Source organism: Salvelinus sp. IW2-2015, linkage group LG33 (genome assembly GCF_002910315.2).
Source record: "Salvelinus sp. IW2-2015 linkage group LG33, ASM291031v2, whole genome shotgun sequence".
Taxonomy (NCBI): domain Eukaryota; kingdom Metazoa; phylum Chordata; class Actinopteri; order Salmoniformes; family Salmonidae; genus Salvelinus; species Salvelinus sp. IW2-2015.
The window spans coordinates 20,135,472-20,161,345 of record NC_036872.1 but is presented as its reverse complement, the minus strand read 5'-3'; the positions used below and the strand labels follow the sequence as shown (position 1 = coordinate 20,161,345).

Genomic DNA, 25,874 nt, shown 5'->3' with positions numbered 1-25,874 from the left:
ACAGCTGGTGGGCTGGCGGTGTCCGTCTGCCCCCATTACCTCACCCTCTCCCCTTCACCCCACCTGTAGCCCCAGCATGGCAAGAACAGCCCCTCCACCTGAGAGGAAGCCGGCAGTGTGCCCTACAACCCCAAAACTGCTATTGCTACTTCCTGTCTAGAACCTCAGTTGAAGATACCCAGGTAAGGATAAGCTATTTATTTCACGAGGAAGCTTTTCAGATTCATAGTACCAGCGCCATTGCTAACTAGCATCGCTGGTCCCATTGTTCAGAATTCTTCCTAATTTACTTAAGAGTTATGGGATATTACAATCCTTTTAACCTTAGTCTAGAACGCCAGACTCCAAACATACAGACTCAAAGAAACACACGCACACACTGAGCTCAGACATTGGCTCAAATATACAATGCATATGGGACACACTGGTCACTTTAATAATTGGAACAACTAGTCACTTTAATAATGTTTACATATTTTGCATTACTCATATGTATATATTGTATTCTACCCTATCTTAGTCTATGCTGCTCTAACATTGCTCTTCCAAATATTTATATATTCTTAATTCCATTCCTTTACCTTAGATTGTGTGTATTGTTAGATATTACTGCACTGTCGGAGCTAGAAACACAAGCATTTCTCTACACACGCAATAACATCTGCTAAATACGTTTATGTGACAAATGAAATTGTATTTGATCAACTACAGACACAGTCAAGAACAAGAGCAGGCACATACATAGTATTGCATACAACCTTTATAGATGGTGCCAGCCACTAATTCTCATCTGCTAGATGTGTGGGCTGAACTATTCCCTCCAGCCTCTTACAATTGCATAGTTTAACACAATACTAAAGTCAGTATTTGGTGCCAACATCTATGACAAACAAAACCAGATTAAGGAAATACAGTTTACGAAGAATCAAAAAGGTGACCTAAGCCATTAACTGACCCTAAAACATTTTGTTATGAACCAACACAGGACTTCTAATTAAGATCACTTTATTGGTCAAATGCCCAACAAGGTCCAACCGAAATTTGACTTCCGCTTTTAACCCAACCCCTCCGAAAGACATACTGTTTTTTTAATGGAGAAGTGCGGGGGGGCTGCCACACTGGGATGGGGGAGCTGTTGTGGGGGGTTAAGTACCTTGCTCAAGGGCACAATGGCAGGCAATGGCATCTAGGATTTGATAGCAGCAACCCTCCGGTTGCCTGCTCACTTCCTGACAGATCTTTCCCATCGGACCCAGGATTCGAACCGGCAACCCTTCGGTTGCTGGCTCGCCTATCTTACCGCTACACTACCTGCTGCCGCAGGTACTAGACCGTTAAGCATTGTTCTGTCATAGTAACTGTATACAGGACTCCAGCTGAGCATGTAGCCTAACCCCCATCACCAACCCAATTCCTACAGGAATGACGGCATACAATAAGAAAAAACTGTTTTCCCAATAGGGATGCTGTCTTTTGGAGTGCGGGGTGAGTGCAGACAAACTGATCAAGCAACAATAAGATAGCATCTGGCCCCAGGCGAGCTGCTCTTAGAGACTGTTGTTGTTGTTTAACAGAGATGTCTCTCAGCATTATCAACACATTAAGCTCATCAGGCAACCTGCAATGCTTTCACAGGATAAAATATATGATTTCATCTTGAAGTATTACGGTTGTGAATACAGTAGTTCACTTCACTGACCACAAGGGGGGTTCTACTGACCACATTTTTAAAGGGCTTCTGACATGCAAAGCCCCAAGCCTCTGAAAGGAGAGAGAAAGCAAGAGAGGGGGGGATTGAATGGGAGAGAGACTACATAGCTTTTCTCTTCCATTCTCCGACACAGCCAGAAACAGACAAACACACACACAGGTCAAAGCTCTGGTTGCCACACATAACCAAACTTTGTAATTTCCCTTCAGTGTGACTGACATAAGTGTGTGGAGAGTGACAGCCTGGGTAAATAGTAGTGTGTAAAATGACAGGCCTGGCTCGCAGGGTGTTCATATTACCAAGGATTTACTGCCTTCACTAAACACCAGAGCAAATTTCCTCTCTGTCTCTACTTAGCCAGAAATGAATGGGGTTTAAAGAATGAAAATACATTCCTTGTGTCGTGGCAGCCACTGTGGCGTAAGCACATGTGTATGTGTGTGTGTGTGTGTGCGCGTCTGTCTCAAATGACACAGACAATTTGTGTTCGAGACGTGGTCTGACAGTCACATGCCTGGGTGTTGTTGTTTTCTGCATTCTTCATTGTGGCAGCACAAAACCTCAATGGTCCCAGTTCCCTGCAAATATACACTGAGTGTACAAATCATTAGGAACACCTGCTCATTCCATTACAGACTGAATGCTATGATCCCTTATTGATGTCAGTTGTTAAACCCACTTCAATCAGTGTAGATGAAGGGGATGAGACAGGTTAAATAAGGGCATCCAGCCAACTGTGGGAAGCATTGGAGTCAACATGGGCCAGCATCCCTGTGGAATGCTTTCAACACCTTGTATAGTCTATGCCCCGATGAATTGAGGATGTTCTGAGAGCAAAAGAGGGTGCAACGCAATATTAGGAAGGTGTTACTAATGTTTTGTACACTCAGTGTATACCCACCCACAAATGAGTCTGTGCTGGGTTTATAAATTTAAATTAAAGTTGCAACATGTTCTCCCTTTATTTCTAATGTTTTTTTGTAAAAGTTTGGAGTACGGCTGCACAATGAATCGAAATAATGACGTGCAATATCCATAATCGCAAGATCTGTTTTTATAGTTTACTCTGTCGTTTCTCTCTTCCCCACCTCCCTCTCTGTACCCTTCCTGCTCCCCCACCTCCCTCTCTGTACCCTTCCTGCTCCCCCACCTCCCTCTCTGTACCCTTCCTGCTCCACCACCTCCCTCTCTGTACTTCTCTGCTCCCCCACCACCTCCCTCTCTGTACTTCTCTGTTCCCCCACCACCTCCCTCTCTGTACTTCTCTGCTCCCCCACCACCTCCCTCTCTGTACTTCTCTGCTCCCCCACCACCTCCCTCTCTGTACTTCTCTGCTCCCCCACCACCTCCCTCTCTGTACTTCTCTGCTCCCCCACCACCTCCCTCTCTTTCTCCCCCACCTCCATCTCTGTACTCACCCCTGCTCCCAGGCTGCTTTGGAGTTCCAGGCCCTCAGACTCCAGACATTGGCCGGTGGTCCTCCCTTTCTCCCATGTACCTGAAACACACACCACAAGCAACTGGTTACACACACACACACCTCAGCTATAGCCATAAAACTTGAGCACAGAGTGAGACAAGGAGGCCTGTGTGGTTACTCTGGTGATGACTGAGTATTGATAAGGGGGAAGAGGATCCAAACCTATCAAATATTCTCATCAGGCAGCAGGCGAGCGCTGTGGACCTGCCCCCTGGATGAAGGGTGTGTGTGCTGGGGGGACTCATACAGACCAGACAGAAGCAAGGAATGGCAAGAATGCACTGCAAACTGCACCACCATCACAGGTAGGATCTGCACCACTGCCCATGAGTGCTGTACAGATTCACACGTCAGAGGTAGAGAAGTGCTGCCTCACCCCTGAAACTGGGTCCCACCTAGTCCACCAGGGATCTGTCCAGGATCTACATGCTGTGCTTTCTACCTCCACTTCCTCCTCTGTACTCACCCTGATGCTCCTCGTCTCGGAGCCGGCGGATGGCAGCTCTGATCAGTTTCCTCTCCTCATACTCATTGGCCCCGCGCAGCTGACAGACAGGACAGCCAATACAACACAGGGACAGTGATGCTCAGAACCATTCATGACAAACTCAGAAGAACATATAGAGATGCAGAAACGGATGAGAAAGACAGGCTGACTAGTAATGTAACCATCTAGTCACTAGTCTAGGAAAGTGTGTGCCTACCGGAGGCTCGTCTATGGCCTTCCCGGAGGCTCGTCTATGGCCTTCCCGGAGGCTCGTCTATGGCCTTCCCGGAGGCTCGTCCTATGCCTTCCCGGAGGCTCGTCTATGGCCTTCCCGGAGGCTCGTCTATGGCCTTCCCGGAGGCTCGTCTATGGCCTTCCCGGAGGCTCGTCTATGGCCTAGGGAGGCTCGTCTATGGCCTAGGGAGGTTAGTCTATGGTCTATGGGAGGTTTGTCTATAGCCTATGGAGGCTTGTGAAATATTAGTATTGAGGATGTCTAACAGTAAATTCACAAGTAGTGTGTGTGGTGCACATCCACTCCCTCACCAGTCCAGTCAGCTCCTCAATGTCCTGGATGGCTTGTAGTTTCACAGAGAGCACGTCTAGGGAGCCCCCCAATTCTGACCTGAGAAACACACACTGACACATCAGAGTGCTGCTTATATGATAGTTGGTGATGCTTGAACCTGCACATGTTAGGGTTGCCCGAGGGGCAGTGTAATCCACATTGGGAGACATCATGCAGTGTCGTGGGCCTCACTGCTCCACTTGGAACTATAGTGTGTGACGGGCAGGCGGTGGAGTAACCCAAGAAGCCAGAGTTTTTCTTGGCCGGGAAAAAAATGTCATCCTTCGGAAAAAGAGATTCCCCAGCATGAGAAACACGTAAAGGAGAGAGAAGCACACAGCCTGGCAAAGACTTCTTCCTCCTCTCCATCCTTGTATATCTATCTGCCTCTCTTTCCCTCTCGCCTCGTCTTATTGGGATTGGAGGAAGTGTGGAAGTTGGAAGATAATATATATTTTACATTCCTGCAGTGAGTAGCAAAGAATAACATTGCTTTCAGAAGGCTTTTGTTTGTGTGTGTGCGTGTGCGCGTGCCCATGCGTGCACATGTGGTTTATACACATATTCCACCAGCTTTAAAGGGGCATGTCCTGTTACTTTTGTTACCTAAGTAATCCAACTACCAAAGCAAATATAACTAATTTAACAGTCATTGTTCCTAATGTGATCCAGTAGGAGTAGAGATGTAGGAGCTTAGGGCCATTGTCCTCATGTTGGGGATCTGGGAGGTCTGAAGTGCAGCCCAGAACAGGAGTCAGCTAGGCTGCTGGAGCCCTGGCTGGCTGCAGTAAAACTGCTGTAGTAAAGCCAGTCATTAATTAGTAGAGAGGAGCAGTAAGCCGCACACAGGGCTTGGCCTAGACGCTCCAGTCTCAACTCACTCACTACCATTACTGCCCAAAGAAAACAAATAAAAACCACAATGATGATGATGGGCACACAAAAGGATGTTAGCCTGTTAACCCTGTTCCTAATTGGATTCTAATAAAAACAAACTGGTGTAATAAACAGACAGGAAGCGGAGGTGGCGCTAAGGCAAAGTCATCAGTTTTCGTCCGTCTGCTGTGGCTGAGTGGCATGACGGGTCCTGGTGGTTGCAAATCATTGAACCAGTAAAACACTAAAGCCTGCTGTAACGGGTCAATATCGACTAATGAAATACAAATAAATAAAATGCACGCAAACGACTGCATTGACGTCTTTACTTCCAGGATATGGCTTCCAGCTGCCTAATAAAATGGGTGTGCTTTCGTCTGTAGGCTATGCCAGCGATATTGTTAGGGATATCAAATTAGAGGTATGAATAAATGTATGAGAATACATAAATGTTATGCCTACACAGGTGTGTATTTGCATAACGAAAAATAGAAAATGAGTTCTTCCACCTCCCGTCTCTACTATGGTTTTTCCCGATCTACAGTGTCATGGCCCAAATTCCCAGAAGGCCTCCCTGGAGAATTATTTTTTTATTTTACCTTAATTTAACTAGGCAAGTCAGTTAAGAACAAATTCTTATTTTCAAATGATGGCCTAGGAACAGTGGGTTAACTGCCTTGTTCAGGGGCAGAACGACCTTGTCAGCTCGGGGATTCGATCTTGCAACCTTTCGGGTAGAAGTCCAACGCTCTAACCACTAGGCTACCTGTCACCCCAGAAGGAGAGGGAATGCTTTATATGGGTTTGTGTGCTTGTTGTCTCAGTCTCCAGGCAGCTCACCTGGACTGGTGCAATCTGTAATAGGTAAGGGGTCTGTATGCGTGTGTGTTTGTTTATATTCAGATTCAGGAGGCTCACCTATGTGTGAGTTGGTTCTCTTTGTTGTCGTTCTGGCTGAGATTTGTTGGCCGGAAGCGTTTTCTGGCCATGGCTGCCTCCATGTCCTCCATCTCCCTCCTCCTCAGCTCTCTGATGGCTGAACGGATCAGCCGTCGCTCATCCAGGTCCATCGTCCCATCCAGCTACACACACAGACAGAGGAAAAGAGCGGGAGGGTCAGCAATGGAGAGCACATTGGAACACACACATCTAAGAGAGCTGCCAAGAGCCGACACTCTTCCACCACCATTTAAGAACACCCACCCACACAAACACAAATGTTTGTAACAGACAACATGAAAACGGAGGGTCATGCTCTATTTCCAGAGTGGTAATTAGCCAGTCTGGCTGTGCTGCTGGAGCCTTTTGGCCTTCCTCTGCCCTGTAAAGTCAAACAACTGTGGCAATAGAGTCAAAGCACCTCTGGAATGGCTCCATGCTCACCCCAGCCCCTCCATGGGAAACAGGCCCTACCCTCTTCTCTCCGGCCTGCATCGCACGGTAGCCTCATCTGGCCCTCTTAAGACGTGCGTTCAGACGAGAGGGCAGTTATGGCCACCCTGCGCCGCCGAACACACAGCAGAATCCCCAGCATCTTGAAAATGTTATGCCTGATCTGTCGTAGACCAGAGTTAAACGTAATCCTTCTTTTATGAGTGCTCAGTGTGCAACTTTCCCTTGCTTTGTTAAATAATCAAAGGAAGTTCAACATGGAGAGTGAGCAGTAGGAAGTGTTAGCTGTATATTAGTCTGTGAGAGCCAGGCAGGTTTGTATTGCTGTTGCTGCTGGGTCATGGCTTAACATCCATAATGTGGTGGGGTCACAGGGTCAGCAGGGCTTATGGGAGGTTTTATAGTTTGGCGACAAGTCATTTAACTTCAATAAAGCACAGAGTGAGGACCACCTGAGCATGTAGCGGACAATGAGAAACAGACAGCGTCCCAGCTGCTGCTGAGCTAATGGGCTCTAGGAGAGAGGCTGGGCCAGGCCGACCGTAAACCTAATGGGCTCTAGGAGAGAGGCTGGGCCAGGCTGACTGTAAACCGATAGCCCAGCTCTCTAGCTCTCTCTGAGCCCCAGGTACTATCCCATAGACATTCACATCTATGGGTATGTTGCTTCTCTCTGCTATGGAGCAGTTCCCTGGGTGCTGTGGATGGCGGTTGACAGACCGCCGATGAAGTGGCTACTTAGAGCTCTCATCCCAAAGCACAGAGCCTTTACACATCCTCAAGTGGCTTCATCAGTTAGAGGTGTTTTATTAGACAGAGGCAGGATGAAAAGTGTGTGTGCGTGTATGTGTGTGTGTCTGCAGGCAGCACACAGAATGTGTAAACCAGGTGCTTTAAAATATCAGTGATAGCAGCACAAAGAGTATGGGAGAGTGGAGAGAAAGCAGTCTCCCGTCAGGTGGGACAGGCAGCAGGACTCTACTCCAGCAGACAACAGCAACCTGGCAACACACGCAGGGATGAAGAGCCCCATCTCCTCTGGCAGACAGACTGCATTGGGAGACCTAAAACTTTCCTGAAACAGCCCACATGGCCCAGGCACATCATAAGTGTGCCAATGGCCCCCTAACTTACAGGAGTGTGAGGGGTAGCAGGGGTTGTAAACTGGGGTTTAAACAAGCCACCCTGAACAGCCCCTGTAACTGGTAAAGGAGGAACCAGGAGGTACAGTACTACTCATGGGGGAGGCACAGGGTCACTGAGTTTGAGGCCTCTCTGCGGTTTGGTCAAATACAGAGCTAAGCGCCTCTTGCTCAAGGGGGCACCTGTATAATTTGACTGAGGAGAAAATATGTATGTATGTATGTATGAATGTATGTATGTGAGTGAAAGGAAAAAGAGATATGAATGAAGGGGAGACAAAAAAAAAACAGTAGTTAATGGTGGGATAAGGATGACAGGAGAGAAATGAAGGAAAAAGAGGGCGTCATTATGCCTAAAAATGGGCAGACAAGAGCAGGGTGGGAAAGGCCAGGTCATTCCTCACATTCCTGCTGACTCCGGAGTGGAGAGAGGCGAGGAGGGCAATCAGCAACACACACAGTCAGGGACTGGGACAGACAGGCAGGCTCACACAGATGACACATGGGCTGGAAGCATGTCCAGAGTAGGACAGGGTCAAGGGCGCAGGCGGGAGAGGAGGAAATGAAAATGCACGTGTTCACTTCCACGCAGTGTCTCTCTCACATACTTCCACCACACAGACACACACAGGGCGGTCCCTTTATCTAAAATGAGGTTTTTGCTGCGTGAATGCTATCATTTTATTACATATCCCAATATTCTGCCAAGTTCTTAACTAGGATTTAGTGTTTTACTTTTAGTAATTTAGAGATTTATTTATTTATTTTTCAGATAACAGAGAGCGCCTGGAGCCGGAGAGAGAAACCAGTGAAAACAGGTGAGAGCTAGGCTACAACTATAGCACAAATTAAGCACACCAAATACTCCCCCACACGCTGCCTGTGTGGGAGGGAGTCAATTCCATTCATTTCTGTTGATCAAGAGGAAGAATGCCATAAAAACTTTCTTCATCCCATGAACAGAGAATGTGATGGACTGCAGATGGACGGTGGTCTGGCTGGCATTACCAGCTATCCAGATTAATTACCCCAATCCTGACAACACACACAGACATTTAGATCACAAGATGAAACAATAACTTGTGATCATCAGGACTCCCCATGCCGACAGCACGTTACTAAGTAACAGCATCAGGTGGGTTCCAAAGAGTCTCCAACTGGCCAATATGTTCAACCCTGATAGGTCCAGACATGCAGGGCGAAAAATGACTGTTGGCAGCAGGCCAGCAGCTGTAACCGTCTTTCCCTCCATCTGTCCATTTGGAAAAAGGGGGAAGAAGGAAAATAAAAACTTGTGCCAACGACTGGGCCGGTACAGGAAAGTAATGAGTAATAGAGCAAATAAAACATACCTTTGACTTGGGCGCCTGCCAAGAAAAACACAAAATAACAAAAAGAACCAGACACGGAAACAGTTATTTATCTTTTTACTCCTAGGTGTGTGTAATCGATACAGGGAGCCCACTGTAGTGGTATACAGTCCCTTCGAGACATTCATACCCCTTGACTTATTCCACACCCAGAATTCAAAATGGATTAAATAGATGGTTCTTCCCCTCACCCATCTAAACACAATGACAACATTTACATAAGCATTCACATCCCTGAGTCAATATTTTGTAGAAGCACCTTTGGCAGTGATTACAGTTATGAGTTTTTCTGGGTAAGTCTCTTATAGCTTTCCACACCTGGACTATTATTTTCAAAATTCTTCAAGCTCTGTCAAATTGGTTGTTGACCATTGCTATACAACCATTTTCAGGTCTTGCCGTAGATTTAAGTAAAAACTGGGCCACTCAGGAACATTCACTGTCCTCTTGGTAAGCAGCTCCAGTGTAGATTTGGCCTTGTGTTTTAGGTTACTGTCCTGCTGAAAGGTAAATTCATCTTCCAGTGTCTGGTGGAAAGCATACTGAACCCCTAGGATTTTCCCTGTGCTTAGCTCCATTCCCTTTATCTTGAAAAAGTCTGGTCCTTAACGATTACAAGCATACCCATAACATGATGCAGCCACCACTATGCTTGAAATTATGGAGAGTGGTACCCAGTAATGTGTTGAATCGGATTTGCCCCAAACATAACACTTTGTATTCAGGACACAAATGTAATTGCTCTTCCACATTTTTTTGCAATATTACTTTAGTGCCTTGTTGTAAACATGACACAGCTTTCTTTTCACTCTGTCAATTAGGTTAGTATTGTGGAGTAACTACATTTACTATCACAGCCATTAAACTCTAACTGTTTTAAATGGTGAAATCCCTGTGTGGTTTCCTTCCTCTCAGGCAACTAAGTTAGGATGCCTTTATCTTTGCAGTGACTGGGTGTATCGATACACCCTCAAGTGTAATTAATAACTTCACCATGCTCAAAGGGATATTCAGTGTCTGCTTTTTTTGTTTATTTTTTTTACCCATCTTTGCGAGGCCTTGGAAAACCTCCCTGGTCTTTATTATTGCATACAGAGGGAATCCATGCAACTTATGTGACTAGTTAAGCACATTTTTTACTCCTGAACTGATTTAGGCTTGACATAAAGGGGTTGAATACTTTACTGACGCAATACATTTCAGCTTTACATTTTTTTAAATTAATTTATAAATAATTCTAAAACCCAAATTCCACTTTGACATTTATGGGGTATTTTGTGTAGATCAGTGACACAAAATATAAATTGAATCCATTTTAAATTCAGGCTGTAACACAACAAAATGTGGAAAAGGTCAAGAGGTGTGAATACTTTATGAAGGCACTGTATTTCTATAATGGAACATACCGATATGTAGCTTTACCCAGGGGCATCATGTGTTCTTGCATTGCAATTATTTTTAATTCTGCTTATTTCAAGGTACACCACAATAAACAAAAACCTCTTATTTAACCTTTATTTAACCAGGTTAGTCAATTAAGAACATATTCTTATTTGAATTCATCCTGTTAGAATACCCATCTTTGGTGAAGGCCGTGTCTGCATTAGCATTGGACCCAACACAGAACTTTTGACGTGGGAAACAAAATGCTACATCTGCAGTAACCAAGTATTGCAGCCACTCTCCTATGAACCAGTTGCTATTAAATGAATGTTTTTGGACTGAGAACCTGCGGCTAGTGTAGGATTCTAGGCCAAGCTGGGCTGGCTCCTCTTTTCCAAGATCGTCAAGAACAGTTGGAGGGGGCTGTGGAGCCATTATCCTGGCAACACTTGTGGAAGGGTGGGTAGGCTCGGCAAGCGGAACTAGCTGGAGCTCCGCAGCATCGTCGCTGCTGGATTTGCTGGTAGCCTTGGTGATTTGATGCTGCTCTCCTTCTGGATTTGTTTGGGTAGTTTGGCGAAGCCAATTTTTGATATATATATCGTGGCATATTAGCTGTTTCGAGCTAGCTAAATAGGCTAAGGCTAATAACACTAACACTTTACAGCTAGCTAAGAAGCTAACTAAACTCTGTAGTGGTGAGGCAAGAGTTGAGTGAAGCAACTTCAACATTAAGCTTGACCCCGCCCTTATAAATCAAATATTATAGGCGGAGGCGTATCACGTTATTCATTTAGCCTACCACAGATGAGTTTTCCCCCGCTTTTTATTGAAACCCAAAGGAGTGATCGCTAACCAGCCTAGAGGCTTTCCACAGCCCCCATACACCCACTGCGACGCGCTCTGTCCATTGTGCTAACACAGCACAGCGAATAGACAGATTTTGCGGCAACCTGTCACTCAATTTTTACTTTTTTAATTTTTATATAGGGACATAAAACCAAAACTGACGGGGGCACACGTTTCAACTGAGGGGGCTAGGCCCCCTTTTGCCTCCTTGTGGAGCCGGGCCCGCCCACGCATGGAACTCCTCATAACAGACCCTGCATGAAGAGGATCCCTTCTCTATCTCCCTTTCATCACTTTTCCTCTCCCATCTTTCTCTCTGTTACCCCTCTGAAAACAATGTCTGCACAGTATAGTGAGGTGTAATCTGGCCCTGGGTTATTCAGTGGATATTAAACTACTTTATTTCCCCTTGGAAGCTACAGGCTGGGGCCAGGCAGGAAACCAAGTCTTTCAGCCGTCTCATATGCAATAAGGCTCATATATACTATGATCATATTTCCATTTTAAATGGGTGTGGTATGTATTACTCATGTTGTTTGCCAGTGGCATTGGGGAATGGTTCAGAAGCTTTTCCCTGTCTGTTATGATGGACTTTCAGTTCTCTTTTATGACAGCCAACAGCTAGCTAGTGGTGGGATGCCAAGAAAATAACATGATATTGGACAGCAGGACACCTGAGACCCTCCAGTTATATGCGCAATTTATCTCTACTGAGTCCATCACTCTCACCTCTGTTTGTTCCTGTCTATCTCTCGGTTTGTGTCAGGCTGGCTTCCTCAGTGGCAGCTGGTAATCCGCTCTGAGGAGTGTGCTATGCCCTTATAAGGACAAACTAACTCTGGGCCTCACACTGGAGTCTGAGGCACTGATCCAATCTGCTGCTTTGGCTACACTCTAACCCCCGTTCTGGAAATTATTACACCCCCCATACACACATACACACTTTTCATCCTTTGTTTTGAATATTTTTTTCAGCCGTAAACACTTGAGCTCTTACTGGATGCCCGTCAGGATGCCTACCCAAACCACACGTTTGATATACCCGTCAAATGAACAAAAACAGTTTAACGGGAGACATACTTTTTCATTTACCAATACGCGCGCACACCCACTGTCAGTCAAAAGGTTACAACACAGCCTGAGGGTTTGTTGTGCTCTGAGACTGGGCTGGGGGGAGGAGGATTAGAGTGGGATTCCTTCCAGAGGTAGGCTATGATGTAGAGTAAATACAGAGTGGAGTGGAGTAGCAGCAGGACGTTGCTCAGGTCGTGTGATTGTAAGTCGCTCGGTACCTTGGGGAAGCTGGTGGCTGATCTTTCTCTGCCCTGACACACAGCAGAGAGAGACACTGTCTCTGCCTGCCCGTCATCCTACAGCAGGGATGGGCAACTCCAGTAACTCCAGTCCTCAGAGGCCTGATTGGTTTCACACTTTTGCTTCAACTAACACACTAGACTCAACTAATCATGATCTTCAGTTTAGAATGCAGTTAGTTTAATGAGCTGTGTTTGCTAGGGATGGAGAAAAAGTGACACCACTCCAGCCCCTGAGGAGTAGAGTTGCCCATCCCTGGCCTACAGGGAGAGTGACCAGAGCATGGCAATATGTATTTTCCTCTGTGGTTAAGACCTGGACTGCACTGGCCAGAAGTGTTGTGGCACTGAGTTCAAGACAGCAGCACTGTATGTGATTGCAACACACACATCTCCATGTATCCCTTGCCAAGCCGCTCTTCTTAGTGGCTGGTCTACATGACTTCTGACACTTGGCCATGCCTATAATTCGTGATAAACTTTTCAACTAAATCTTGACACTATATTTACTATAACTTTGTAACAAGCAAGCTGAAACTGCTCAAGGGACTACCCTTGAGATGCAGTCCTCCCCTGACCTCATAATCTGAGACTTAGCTATAAGGCTTCATTCTGGAGATAAGTAGGTGACACAATGTAACTAACTATGTGGTACCATTGTTGTGGTGATATTAAGGCTTGGACTGGTATGTAGCTTCTTTGGTTTGTTTTCCCTACTGTAGTGTTTCACCACAGACCGGCAGAGACGGACGTGGGCTTGGTGCTTTATACCGTGGTGTCCTCAGGAGCCTGTCCCCAGCTGGTGGGCATTATGAGCAGGGCCTGGTACGTCATAATCGCCCGCTAATTGACAGCGATTGATTGGGCTACTTCAGCTGAATTACTTTTTGGACAAGTTTGAGGTTTTAATTCCATGGAAATATGCCATTAGTCTATAGGAAGTTGACTCACACGGGGCTGCATGCCTTTAAAAGGCTGCTTATTAAAACGTTTTAAGCTCGTTTTAAACACAGTACATTAAGTAATTTGACATGTTTCCCATGGGCAGTGAAACAGGGCTCCCAGCTCTGCTCATAACTTCAGATCTTTGGTGTATTTGATGGAGGAAATGAAAAGGGTTCAAATGTCACAGGATCGCCTGCTTGCCTTTTTTTCTCGGCCTCCTCCCTCGTCTCTTCTGTCTGTGAGAACCACCCACCTCCTGTTTCCTAATGCACCACCTAATGAACCTCTAACTGCCTGTATCTTGAGACCCCACCTTCCTTTCCCACCAGTGTCATGGTGATCTGTACAGAACATCCCGGGAGAGCGGAGTGCTCTCGGTCCAGCAGAGAGCTATATACTGGCTACAGAACATTCAGTACTGTGAGAATAGTGTCTCGGCTCAGGAAACGCTCCTTTCTTCATCAGTGTTTTTGTTTGACCATAGTGACGGTTATTAACCTGTGCACTACAGTTTTCAGTTTGAAAAATGCACATTGGTACAGGGAGCCCTTACTAATCATCTGGACGTGTCCCTGTCTACACCTCCTTTCCTTCTCTTTATTCTCCCTCTCCTGCCATACAGTACCTTCAGAAAGTATTTACACCCCTTGAATTTTTCAAAATGTTGTTACAGCCTGAATTTAAAATGGATTCGATTGGGATTTAACACCCCATAATGTCAAAGTGGAATAGTTTTTTTTGAATGACTACCTAGTCTCTGTACCCCACACATACAGATAATTGTAAGGTCCCTCAGTTGAGCAGTGAATTTCAGACACAAAGACCAGGGAGGTTTTCCAATGTCTCGCAAAGTGCGCCTATGGGTAAAAATAAAACCTTGAACATCCCTTTGAGCATGGTGAAGTTATTAATTACACTTGAGGGTGTATCGATACACCCAGTCACTGCAAAGATAAAGGCATCCTTCCTAACTTAGTTGCCTGAGAGGAAGGAAACCACACAGGGATTTCACCATGAGGCCGATGGTGATTTTAAAACAGTTAGAGTTTAATGGCTGTGATAGTAAATGTAGTTACTCCACAATACTAACCTAATTGTCAGAGTGAAAAGAAAGCCTGTAAAGAATAAAAACAATTCAAAACATGCATCATGTTTACAACAAGGCACTAAAGTAATATTGCAAAAAAATGTGGAAGAGCAATTACATTTGTGTCCTGAATACAAAGTGTTATGTTTGGGGCAAATCCGATTCAACACATTACTGGGTACCACTCTCCATAATTTCAAGCATAGTGGTGGCTGCATCATGTTATGGGTATGCTTGTAATCGTTAAGGACCAGACTTTTTCAAGATAAAGAAAGGGAATGGAGCTAAGCACAGGGAAAATCCTAGGGGTTCAGTATGCTTTCCACCAGACACTGGAAGATGAATTTACCTTTCAGCAGGACAGTAACCTAAAACACAAGGCCAAATCTACACTGGAGCTGCTTACCAAGAGGACAGTGAATGTTCCTGAGTGGCCCAGTTTTTACTTAAATCTACGGCAAGACCTGAAAATGGTTGTATAGCAATGGTCAACAACCAATTTGACAGAGCTTGAAGAATTTTGAAAATAATAGTCCAGGTGTGGAAAGCTATAAGAGACTTACCCAGAAAAACTCATAACTGTAATCACTGCCAAAGGTGCTTCTACAAAGTATTGACTCAGGGATGTGAATGATTATGTAAATTCCATCATTCACCATGTCATTGTGTGTAGATGGGTGAGGGGAAAAACATCTATTTAATCCATTTTGAGGTCAATGGTGATTTTAAAACAGTTGGCTGTGATAGGCAAAAAATGAGGAAATTGTAGTTAATCCACAGTACTAACCTAAATGACAGTGAAAATTAGGAAGCCTGTACGTAATAAAAAGTATTCCAAAATATGAATGACCAAACGTATGTGGACACTTGCTCGTCAAACATCTCATTCCAAAATCATGGCCATTAATATGGAGTTGGTCCCCCCACTAGATGTTGGAACATTGCTGCGGGGACTTGCTTCCATTCAGCCACAAAAGCATTAGTGAGGTCGGGCACTGATGTTGAGCGATTAGGCCTGGCTCGCAGACGGCGTTCCCATTCATCCCAAAGGTTTTCGATGGGGTTGAGGTCAGGGCTCGGTGCAGGCCAGTCAAGTGTATCCTCACCAAATCGACAAAACATTTCTATATTTATTTATTCGTTTTTACCCTTTTTTCTCTCCAATTGGTAGGTACAGCATTGTCCCATCGCTGCAACTCCCGTATGGACTCTGGAGAGGCGAAGGTCGAGAGTCATCCATCATCCAAAACATGACCTCACCAAGCCGCACTGTTTGACACACTGCTTGCTTAATCCGGAAGCCAGCCGCACCAAAGTGTCGGAGGAAACACCGTACAGCTGGCGACCGAAGTCAGCGTGCATGCGCCCGGCCACCACAAGGAGTGCTAGAGCGCGATGGGACAAGGACATCCCAGCCGGCCAAACCCCCCCATAACCCGGACAATGCTGTGCCAATTGTGTGCCGCCTCATGTGTCTCTCGGTTGAGGACAGCTGCGACACTGCCCGGTCGTGGTTGGCTGCGATGCAGTGCCTCAGACCGCTGCGCCACTCGGGCGCCCAACAAACCATTTCTGAATGGACCTTGCTTAGTGCACAGCGGCATTGTAATGCTGAAACTGCTCCCGACAAACAGTTATTGTGCTGACGTTGCTTCCAGAGGCAGTTTGGAACTCGGTAGTGAGTGTTGCAACCGAGGAAAAAACATTTTTAAGCGCTTCAGCACTCGGCGTTCACATTCTGTGAGCTTGTGTGGCCTATCACTTCATGGCTGAGCCGTTGTTGCTCCTAGATGTTTCCACTTCAAATTAACAGCACTTAGTTGATCGAGGCAGCTCTAGTAGGGCAGAAATTCAACGAACTGACTTGTTGGAAAGGTGGCATCCTATGACAGTGCCACACTGAAAGTCACTGAGCTCTTCAGTAAGGCCACTCTACTGCCAATGTTTGTCTATGGAGATTGCATGGCTGTGCACTCGATTTTATACACCTGTCAGCAACGGGTGTGGCTGAAATAGCCGAATCCCTTTTCTGCCTCCCATTCAAAACAACCACGTTCTCAGTTTCCAATTTCTTTGTTCCTATTGTTTTCAGACCTTTATCTCCATATCTGATCCTAAAAGTATTGCACAACACATGAGGGGAGTTCACACCTACATGCAGCTTAGAGCAACCATTGTAATGCATTTACATTAGAGTGGACAGGCACAAAAGAAAGAGGACCCCTCATTGTACAGAACATCATTGTACACCATGTCACAAGCTTTCTAAGCAGGCCTGGTTCTTTACTCCTGTTGACGTCCTCTCTGAAATCCCTGATAACAGCAACTTGGAGCATGATGGGTAGCCCTACTCCAAATATGGAACATGTTGTTACCCTCACGACACAAGTCTAATTGAATCTCTGCACGACCGATTTGTTGGACTTAAAACCCTTTCATGCGTGAGTTCCAAATATCTCTAACGGTCGCCCCAGCGTGAGTATTTTTATGCACGTTAGAATGTTCTCTCCATTCCAGAATGTGATTGGTACGCAACAGTACATTTAATCCGTGTTGCACTCAAGCCAAGGCACGCAGCCTGTTTTAATTTATAGGCTATGTTAAATTTCAAATAATTTTTTTACACGTTTTTTTATTTTCTAAGAACAGTTTGAATTGAGGTGTATTCCGCCTCCTCATTCATTTACATAAAGTAGTCATTTTTACTTTTGCGGCCCAATTATTTTTGGACATTTCTGACACGGACAAAATTCCCCAAACAGTTCCCAATTGTTTGTGCAGTTCAAGTCTGCAGACATTTATGCCCATCTCTCCCATCTCCCATCTGCACACACACACAACACACACACACACACACACACACACACAACACACACACACACACACACACACACACACACCACACACACACACACACACACACACACACACACACACACACACACACACACACACACACACACACACACACACACACACACACACACAACAACACACACACACACACACACACAACCACACACACACACACACACACACACACACACATTCCGTCTGTTGCCTGCATCGCAGTCATAGCTGTTTTCGTTACCAATAATAACTTTGGAAATGTGTGCGTTTCTATCAAAGTAAGTGCCTTATTACGTTATAATAGTTTCTGTATGTGATTTGCATGTGAACTGTACGTTCAATTACAAAAAATACCTTGTTCAGTAACTATGTGGCCACTGAGGGCAGGAAAAATATCTTCTTATACCACTTGGTCGTTTTCCGAGTGCATTCCACAAAGCTGTTTATCATGTCCGCCTTATTCACTGCCCCCATATTGAGGTTATAGTCAAGCACAGTCTGGTTTGATTTTTCTCTCTCGTCAGGTGGTCCACCTTCCCTGTGGCCGACATGGTTGCTGTTTGGACAGTGGAGAGGACATGGATATCTCGTTTGTCATGCCACTTTACTGCCAGCTGTTGACCGTTCTCCTTGAACTCCACCTCCCTTCTGCATCCGAAAGCAGGCATCCCCTTCCTTTTTGACCTGACTGTACCACAGGCCCCTGTGCTGTTGGAGAGCAGATGCTGGAACAATGTTGGGACTGCTGTAACAATTGTCTGCATACAAAGTGTATCCTTTGCTGAGATGAGGAGCCAGCATGGTCATCATCATGGACCCGAACACCCCAAGCCCCTCATACTCATCAATGCATAGGTCGTTGTATGGCACAAAGACTCAACCAAACGCTATTGCCAGGCTGGTAAGAACATTTCTTATTTTGTATAACGGGTAATTTTGGATGGCAGAAGCATTGTTGCCGAAATGCAGGCATCACAGCAGAACTAGGAAGCGGTCTTGGGAAAAGAGTTTGGCAAAGAAGGGAGTTGCAAACATAGTATCTGTGCTCCAGTATTCTCTTAGGGAGTTCTTCTTTACTATCCCCGGGTGAAGGACTGTCACCAGGAAGGTATACATTTCAATAATTGTGGTTGTCCCCCCCAATCCTGTCTCTCTCTTCTCCTGTAGCGCCAAGGCATAGGGATTGGTCTCTATGTCTCCCACCAACTCCTCTGCCAGACACAACTTGAAACACTGCATCAGATGGAAATGGCAAGGGGCGTTGCACTCCAGACTGGAACTCAAAGCAAACAGCAGGGCCAGGAGGGGTGAACTGGCTGGCAGCCCTCCAGCTACCACAGAACTCCTTTACGTCATCCAATGTCAGTCTGCCTCCATCACCACCAGCATCTTCAAAGGGACCTGGGACTTTGTCAGTGGACAAGGGGTCCTCAGATTCAGGGTTCTCAATGGCTGGGGTGCAGCTACTCACTGTCACTGTCAGAATCTGTTTCCTGACTTTCATACTCAGAGTCAGAATTTTAAAAAATCTACAAAATGTCCACATTTGTGAGTTGTTTCCTTTCAAAGACATTGCTAATGCTACAGCTTAGCTCAGTAGCTACATGCATAACAACACTGAGTGGGAGTGAGAGGTTACGTGATTGACTGCCAGCATGCGCCACTTGTATCAATAAATCACTATCAGAAAATGTGTTTTGTGTGGTAATTATTGATATATTTACTGTTTTATTCACATGTTTTCAAGGTCCGGTGATAAATCATGCATTCCGATTCTTGCAAAGAATGTAATATTATGTGTGTAAAATACTTTTTTGAAGGTTGTACTGATTATGATGAGCTAAGCTAATTCCAGCTATGTGTGGAGCCATGTTTGTTGACATGCAATGCATTCTGGGTTTCACGTATTCGTCTGTCGGACCAAAGATGTTATAACAAAATGAGGTGAGTAAGAGTTCAGGAAGTGAATGGTGGGATGTGAACGATGGAAGACGACACACCCCTTCAACATGCATACTATAAACAGACCAAACCCATCTATCTCTTCCTAAAATTATCCACCGCCATTGTTGCAACCTCTATTACTCGTCTGTTCAACCTCTCTTTCCATACGAAAGCGGCTGCGGTCATCCCCCTCTTCAAAGGGGGAGACACTAGAACCAAACTGTTACAGACCTATACCCATCCTGCCCTGCCTTTCTAAAGTCTTTGAAAGCCAAGTGAACAAACAGATCACCGACCATCTTGAATCCCACCAGAGAAGGCTCCGCTATGCAGTCCGGTATTCCGAGCTGGTCATGGGTGCACCTCATCGTTTAGGATCTTGAGCGTGGCTATCATAACCACCATCAATAAAAAACTGTGCAGCAGTCTTCATCGACCTGGCCAAGGCTTCCGACTGTCAATCACCGTATTCTTATCGGCAGACTCAACAGCCTTGTTTTCTCTAATGACTGCCTCGCCTGGTTCACTAACTACTTCTCAGGTAGAGTTCTGTGTGTCAAATCGGAGGGCCTGTTTGTCCGGACCTCCGGCAGTCTTTATGGGGGTGCCACAGGGTTCAATTCTCGGGCCGATTCTTTTCTCTGTATATATTAATGATGTCGCTCTTGCTGCGGGTGATTCTTTGATCCACCTCTACGCAGACGACAGCTTTCTGTATACTTCTGGCCCTTCTTTGGACACTGTGTTAACTAACCTCCAAACAAGCTTCAATGCCATACAACACTCCTTCTGTGGCCTCCAACTGCTCTTAAACACTAGTAAAACTAAATGCATGCTCTTCAACCGATCTCTGCCCGTGCCCACCCACCTAGCATCACTACTCTTGACGGTTCTGACTTAGAATATGTGGACAACTATAAATACCTAGGTGTCTGGCTAGACTGTAAACTCTCCTTCCAGACTCATATTAAAACTTCTCATGGCTGAAGTCCCGGTAACGGGACCGATATGACAACAGCCAGTCGAAGTGCAGGGCGCCAAATTCAAAAAACAGAAATCTCATAATTAAAATTCCTCAGACATTCATGTGTCTTATATCATTTTAAAGGTAATCTTGTTGTTAATCCCACCAAAGAGTCCGATTTCAAATAGGCTTTTCAGAGAAAGCACTACAAACGATTACGTTAGGTCACCACAAAACCACAATAATCACAGCCATTTTTTCCAGCTAAATGTAGATTTCACAAAAACCAGAATAGAGATAAAATGAATCACTAACCTTCAATTATTTTCATCAGATGACACTCATAGGACTTCATGTTACACAATACATGCATGTTTTGTTTGATTAAATTCATATTTATATAAAAAAATCTGAGTTTACATTGAGGCGACTAGATTCACTAGTTGCAAAAACATCAAGTGACTTTGCATAGCCACATCGTTTCAACGAAATACTCATCATAAATATAGATGACAATACAAGTTATACACATGGAATTATAGATATACCTCTCCTTAATGCAACCGCTGTGTCAGATTTCCAAAAAAACATTACGGAAAAATAAACACACGCTATATTCTGAGACGGCGCTCAAAAGTAAATGATAAATATTCCCTTACCTTTGATGATCTACATCAGAAAGCACACCAGGAATCCCAGGTCCAGAATAAATGTTTGTTTTGTTCGAAAAAATCCGTTATTTATGTCCAAATACCTTCTTTTGTTAGCGCGTCTGGTTTACATATCCAAATGCTAATTCTGGTCAGCGTTATATCGGACAAAAACTTCAAAAACTGATATTACCGGTCGAAGAAACATTTCAAACTAAGTACACAATCAATCATTAGGATGTTTTTAACATATAGCTTCAATAAAGTTCCAACCGGAGTATTCCTTCTTGTCTTCGTGAGCCATGGAACGCAAGTGACTTCCACGAGGAAAAAGCATGATCAGAAAATGGCTGCTTGATGGACACCTGACTGATTCTCTCCCACAACATCATAGAAGTCTCATTATCATTTCTATTGATGGTTGACATCTAGTGGAACCCCTAGGCAGTGCACAATCATTCATAACTCAAGGGGATTTCTTTAGGGACTCTGGTGAATACATACAAGCTCAGATTTCTGACTTCCTGTTTTGATTTCAACTCAGGATTTTGCCTGCCAATATGAGTTCTGTTAATCTCACAGACATAATTCAAACAGTTTTAGAAACTTTAGTGTTTTCTATCCAATACTAATAATAATACGCAAATATTAGCAACTATGACTGAGGAGCAGGCCGTTTGATATGGGCACCTTTCATCCAAGCTACTCAATACTGCCCCTTCAGCCATAAGAAGTTAAGCACCTCCAATCCAAATTTAAATCTAGAATCGGCTTTCTATTTAGCAACAAAGCATCCTTCACTCATGCTGCCAAACATACCCTCGTAAAACTGACTATCCTGCCGATCCTTGACTTCGGCAATGTCATTTACAAAATAGCCTCCAACACTCTACTCAGCAAATTGGATGCAGTCTATCACAGTGCCATCCGTTTTGTAACCAAAGCCACATATACTACCCACCATTGCGACCTGTATGCTCTCGTTGGCTGGCCCTTGCTACATATTCGCCGCCAAATCCACTGGCTGCAGGTGATCTATAAGTCTTTGCTAGGTAAAGCACCGCCTTATCTCAGCTCACTGGTCACCATAGAAACACCCACCCGTAGCATGCGCTCCAGCAAGTATATTTCACTGGTCATCCCCCAACACCTAATTTGGCCACCTTTCCCTCCAGGTCTCTGCTGCCAATGACTGGAACGAATTGCAAAAACCACTGAAGTTGGAGACTTATCTCCCTCACCAACTTCAAGCATTGGCTGTCAGAGCAGCTTACCGATCGCTGCAGCTGTACACAGCCCATCTGTAAATAGCCCATCCAACCAACTACCTTCCCTCATCCCCATATTTCTTTTTTTCTGCTATTTTGCACACCAGTATTTCTACTTTCACATCCTCATCTGCACATTCATCACTCGTGTTAATTGCTCAATTGTAATTACTTTGTCACTATGCGCCATTTATTGCCTTACCTCCTTACTTCATTTGCACACACTGTATACAGATTTTCTATCGTGTTTGTTTATCCCATGTGTAACTCTGTTGTTTTTGTCCCACTGCTTTGCTTTATCTTGGCCAGGTCGCAGTTGTAAATGAGAACTTGTTCTCAACTGGCTTACCTGGTTAAATAAAGGTGAAATAAAATGTAAAAAATCTTGTGTCTTATCTTTGGTTTCTGTAAGGGGGAAAAAAGCATGGTGGCGCGCTGAATATAATCATCGTCGGATTACTTTCGATTTCGAGAAAGTGTTTTACTCGATTTCGATCAATGGGGAGCTCACCCATGATGTGATTAATTATACATTGTAATTGCTATTAGCTAATTCATATTGTAGTTTATGTTAGCCAAGAGTTTTAAAAATACGACCTCGTGTTGCGTCAATCTTTCCTCAGTTAGCACTAGGACAAATGTAGCCTACATTTTTCCGGTTTGGATGATTGTGTTACGCTATAGATACTTCTGTGAATATCTGAACATTGCACCCAAAAATAAACTGCTCACATACTGGACATAACTTTGTAAGGACTGTGTTTGTGTAAATAGTTTCTTTTAAAAAAGTGTGGCCAGCTCAAATGCTGATTGTTGCGTCATTCGAAACTGGCCGTTCTAAATAAGCTTTCTAATCACACGGGTGTGATCGTACGCTTCAGGGACCACTGTAGAATGATCACAACCATGTGATTGTACGTGTGAAACGGTTAAATCAGGGAGGCAACAGACGGAAGTCCCATGGGATGGAACATGGTGCTTGTAGCACAATGGGATGTTCTAAAACTGGAACATGGTGTTCAGCTGGATCCATATGCCCAGAGAGTCCAGCCTATACTACACTGCAACACGGACAGGAGCAGAGAGAGGGGCAGGCAGAACGAACACAATCTACAAAAACAGCTGTGTATATCTAGGGAGCGCCACCATTTTAAACACTAACAAGGAAAGCAAAACATCAGCATCCGCTAGAGGACGTCTTTGGTGGAGCTCAGGAAATGCCTCTGAGGGACTCCAGACAGGAAAGCTTAAACCCCAGTTATGTGCTTTCACACTCCGTCTGTTAATCAGTGTTTCTGAACTCCGGTCCTTGAGTACCCCCAACAGCACACATTTTTGTTGTTGCCCTGGACAAAAACACCTGATTCAACTTGTCAAGTGCTTGATGATTAGTTAAGTAGAATCAGATGTGCTTCTCAAGGGCCACAACAAAAATATGTTGTGCTGTGTGGTCGTTTGCTGCAATAGCCCATCCGGGACAAGAACCGACGAGTTGTGCGTTCCGAGATGCCGCTCTGCACACCACATTATCGACCAAGAGAGTTATCATCTGTATTATTCGTAGCCGTCTATTTATCACCACAAAACGAAGCTGGAATTAAGACCACTCTCAACCAACTCTATAAGGCCATAGGCAAAGAAAATGCTCAACCAGAAGTGGCGCTCTTAGTGGCCGGGGACTTTAATGCAGACAAACTTAAATCAGTTTTACCAAATTTTTACCAGCATGTCACATTTGCAACCAGGAAAAAATAAATCCTAGACCACCTTTACTCCACACACAGATGCATACAAAGCTCTCCCCCGCCCTCCATTTGGCAAATCTGACCCTAATTCTATCCTCCTGCTTACAAGCAAAAACTACAGCAGGTAGTACAATTGACTCGCTCAATACAGTGGTCAGATGACGTGAATGCTACACTACAGGACTGTTTTGCTAGCAGACTAGAATATGTTCCGGGATTCATCCAATGGCATTGAGGAATAACCCACCTCAGTCATCAGCTTCATCAATAAGTGGGTCGGTGACGTAGTCCCCACAGTGACTGTACGTACATATCCCAACCAGAAGCCATGGATTACAGGCAACATCCGCATCGAGCTAAAGGCTAGAGCTGCCGCTTTCAAGGAGTGGGAGACTAATCCGGATGCTTATAAGAAATCCCGCTATGCCCTCAGACAAACCATCAAACAAGCAAAGCGTCAATACAGGTTTAAGATCGAATCCTACTACACCGGCTCTGACGCTCGTCGGATGTGGCAGGGCTTGAAAACTATTACGGACTACAAAGGGAAACCCAGACACAAGCAGCCCAGTCACGCAAGCCTACCAGATGAGCTAAATGCCTTTCCAGCTGTTCTAGATGACTGTGTGATAACGCTCTCGGTAGCAGATGTGAACAAAACCTTTAAACAGGTCAACATTCTCAAAAGCTGCTGTGCTAGATGGATTACCAGGACATGTACTCAAAGCATGCGCAGACCAACTGTCAAGTGTCTTCACTGACATTTTCAATCTCTCCCTGACCGAGTCTGTAATACCTACATGTTTCAAGCAGACCAAAAGGAGCTGATCGTGGACTACAGGAACAGGCCCCCATTAACATCAACGGGGCTGTAGTGGAGCGGGTCGAGAGTTAAGTTCCTTGGTGTCCACGTCACCAACAAACTATCATGTTCCAAACATACCAAGACAGTCATGAAGAGGACACAACAAAACCTTTTCCCTCTCAGGAGACTGAAAAGATTTGGCATGGGTCCTCCGATCCTCAAAAGGTTCTACAGCTGCACCATCGAGAGCATCCTGACCGGTTGCATCACCGCCTGGGCATCTTACCGTAAGGCGCTACAGAGGGTAGTGCGAACGGTCCAGTACTTCTCTGGGGCCAAGCTTCCTGCCATCCAGGACCTATATAATAGGCGGTGTCAGAGGAAAGTCCATAAAATTGTCAGAGACTCCAGTCACCCAAGTTATAGACTGTTTTCTCTGCTACCGCACAGAAAGCGGTACAGGAGCCCCAAGTCTAGAACCAAAATGCTCCCGAGCCATTAGACTGCTGAACAATTCATAAGAATCGCCACCGGACAATTTACGTTGACCCCCCCTTTTGTACACTACTGCTACTCGCTGTTTGTTACCTATGCATAGTCACTTCACCCCCCCACCTACATGTACAGATTCCCCTCAACTAGCCTGTACCCCAGCACACTGACTCGGTACTGGTGCCCCCTGTATATAGCCTCATTATTGTTATTGTGTGACTTTTTGTTATTACTTTTAAGGGCTTGTAAGTAAGCATTTCACGGTAAAGTCTACACCTGTTGTATCCGGCGCATGTGGCAAATAAAGTTGGATTTGATTTGTTGTACTGTGCCGTTATTTTCCTATTTGTGGCCTGCTTGCTTTCACGATTCTTAACATTCCCATCAACAAGCTGTTTTCGCCTACAGGACTGCCTGGATGTTTTTTGTTTGTGGCACCATTCTCTGTAAACCCTAGACAGTGTCATGTGTGAAAAACCCAGGATGGTGGACGTTTCTGAGATACTGGCGCCAACGCGCCTGGCACTGACGATCATACCACGCTCAAAGTGAC

General features: G+C 45.0%; 1 protein-coding gene across 1 annotated transcript in view; it reads right to left on the bottom strand.

Annotated features, from left to right (window-relative positions):
• The window catches only part of LOC111958154 (smoothelin), an 80,700-nt gene that overhangs the window by 43,021 nt on the left and 11,805 nt on the right, over positions 1–25,874 (bottom strand). Inside the window, 4 exon segments of the mRNA XM_070436976.1 lie at positions 3,130–3,209; positions 3,658–3,736; positions 4,225–4,303; positions 6,041–6,204. Coding sequence (XP_070293077.1) covers positions 3,130–3,209; positions 3,658–3,736; positions 4,225–4,303; positions 6,041–6,204 — 402 coding nt within the window.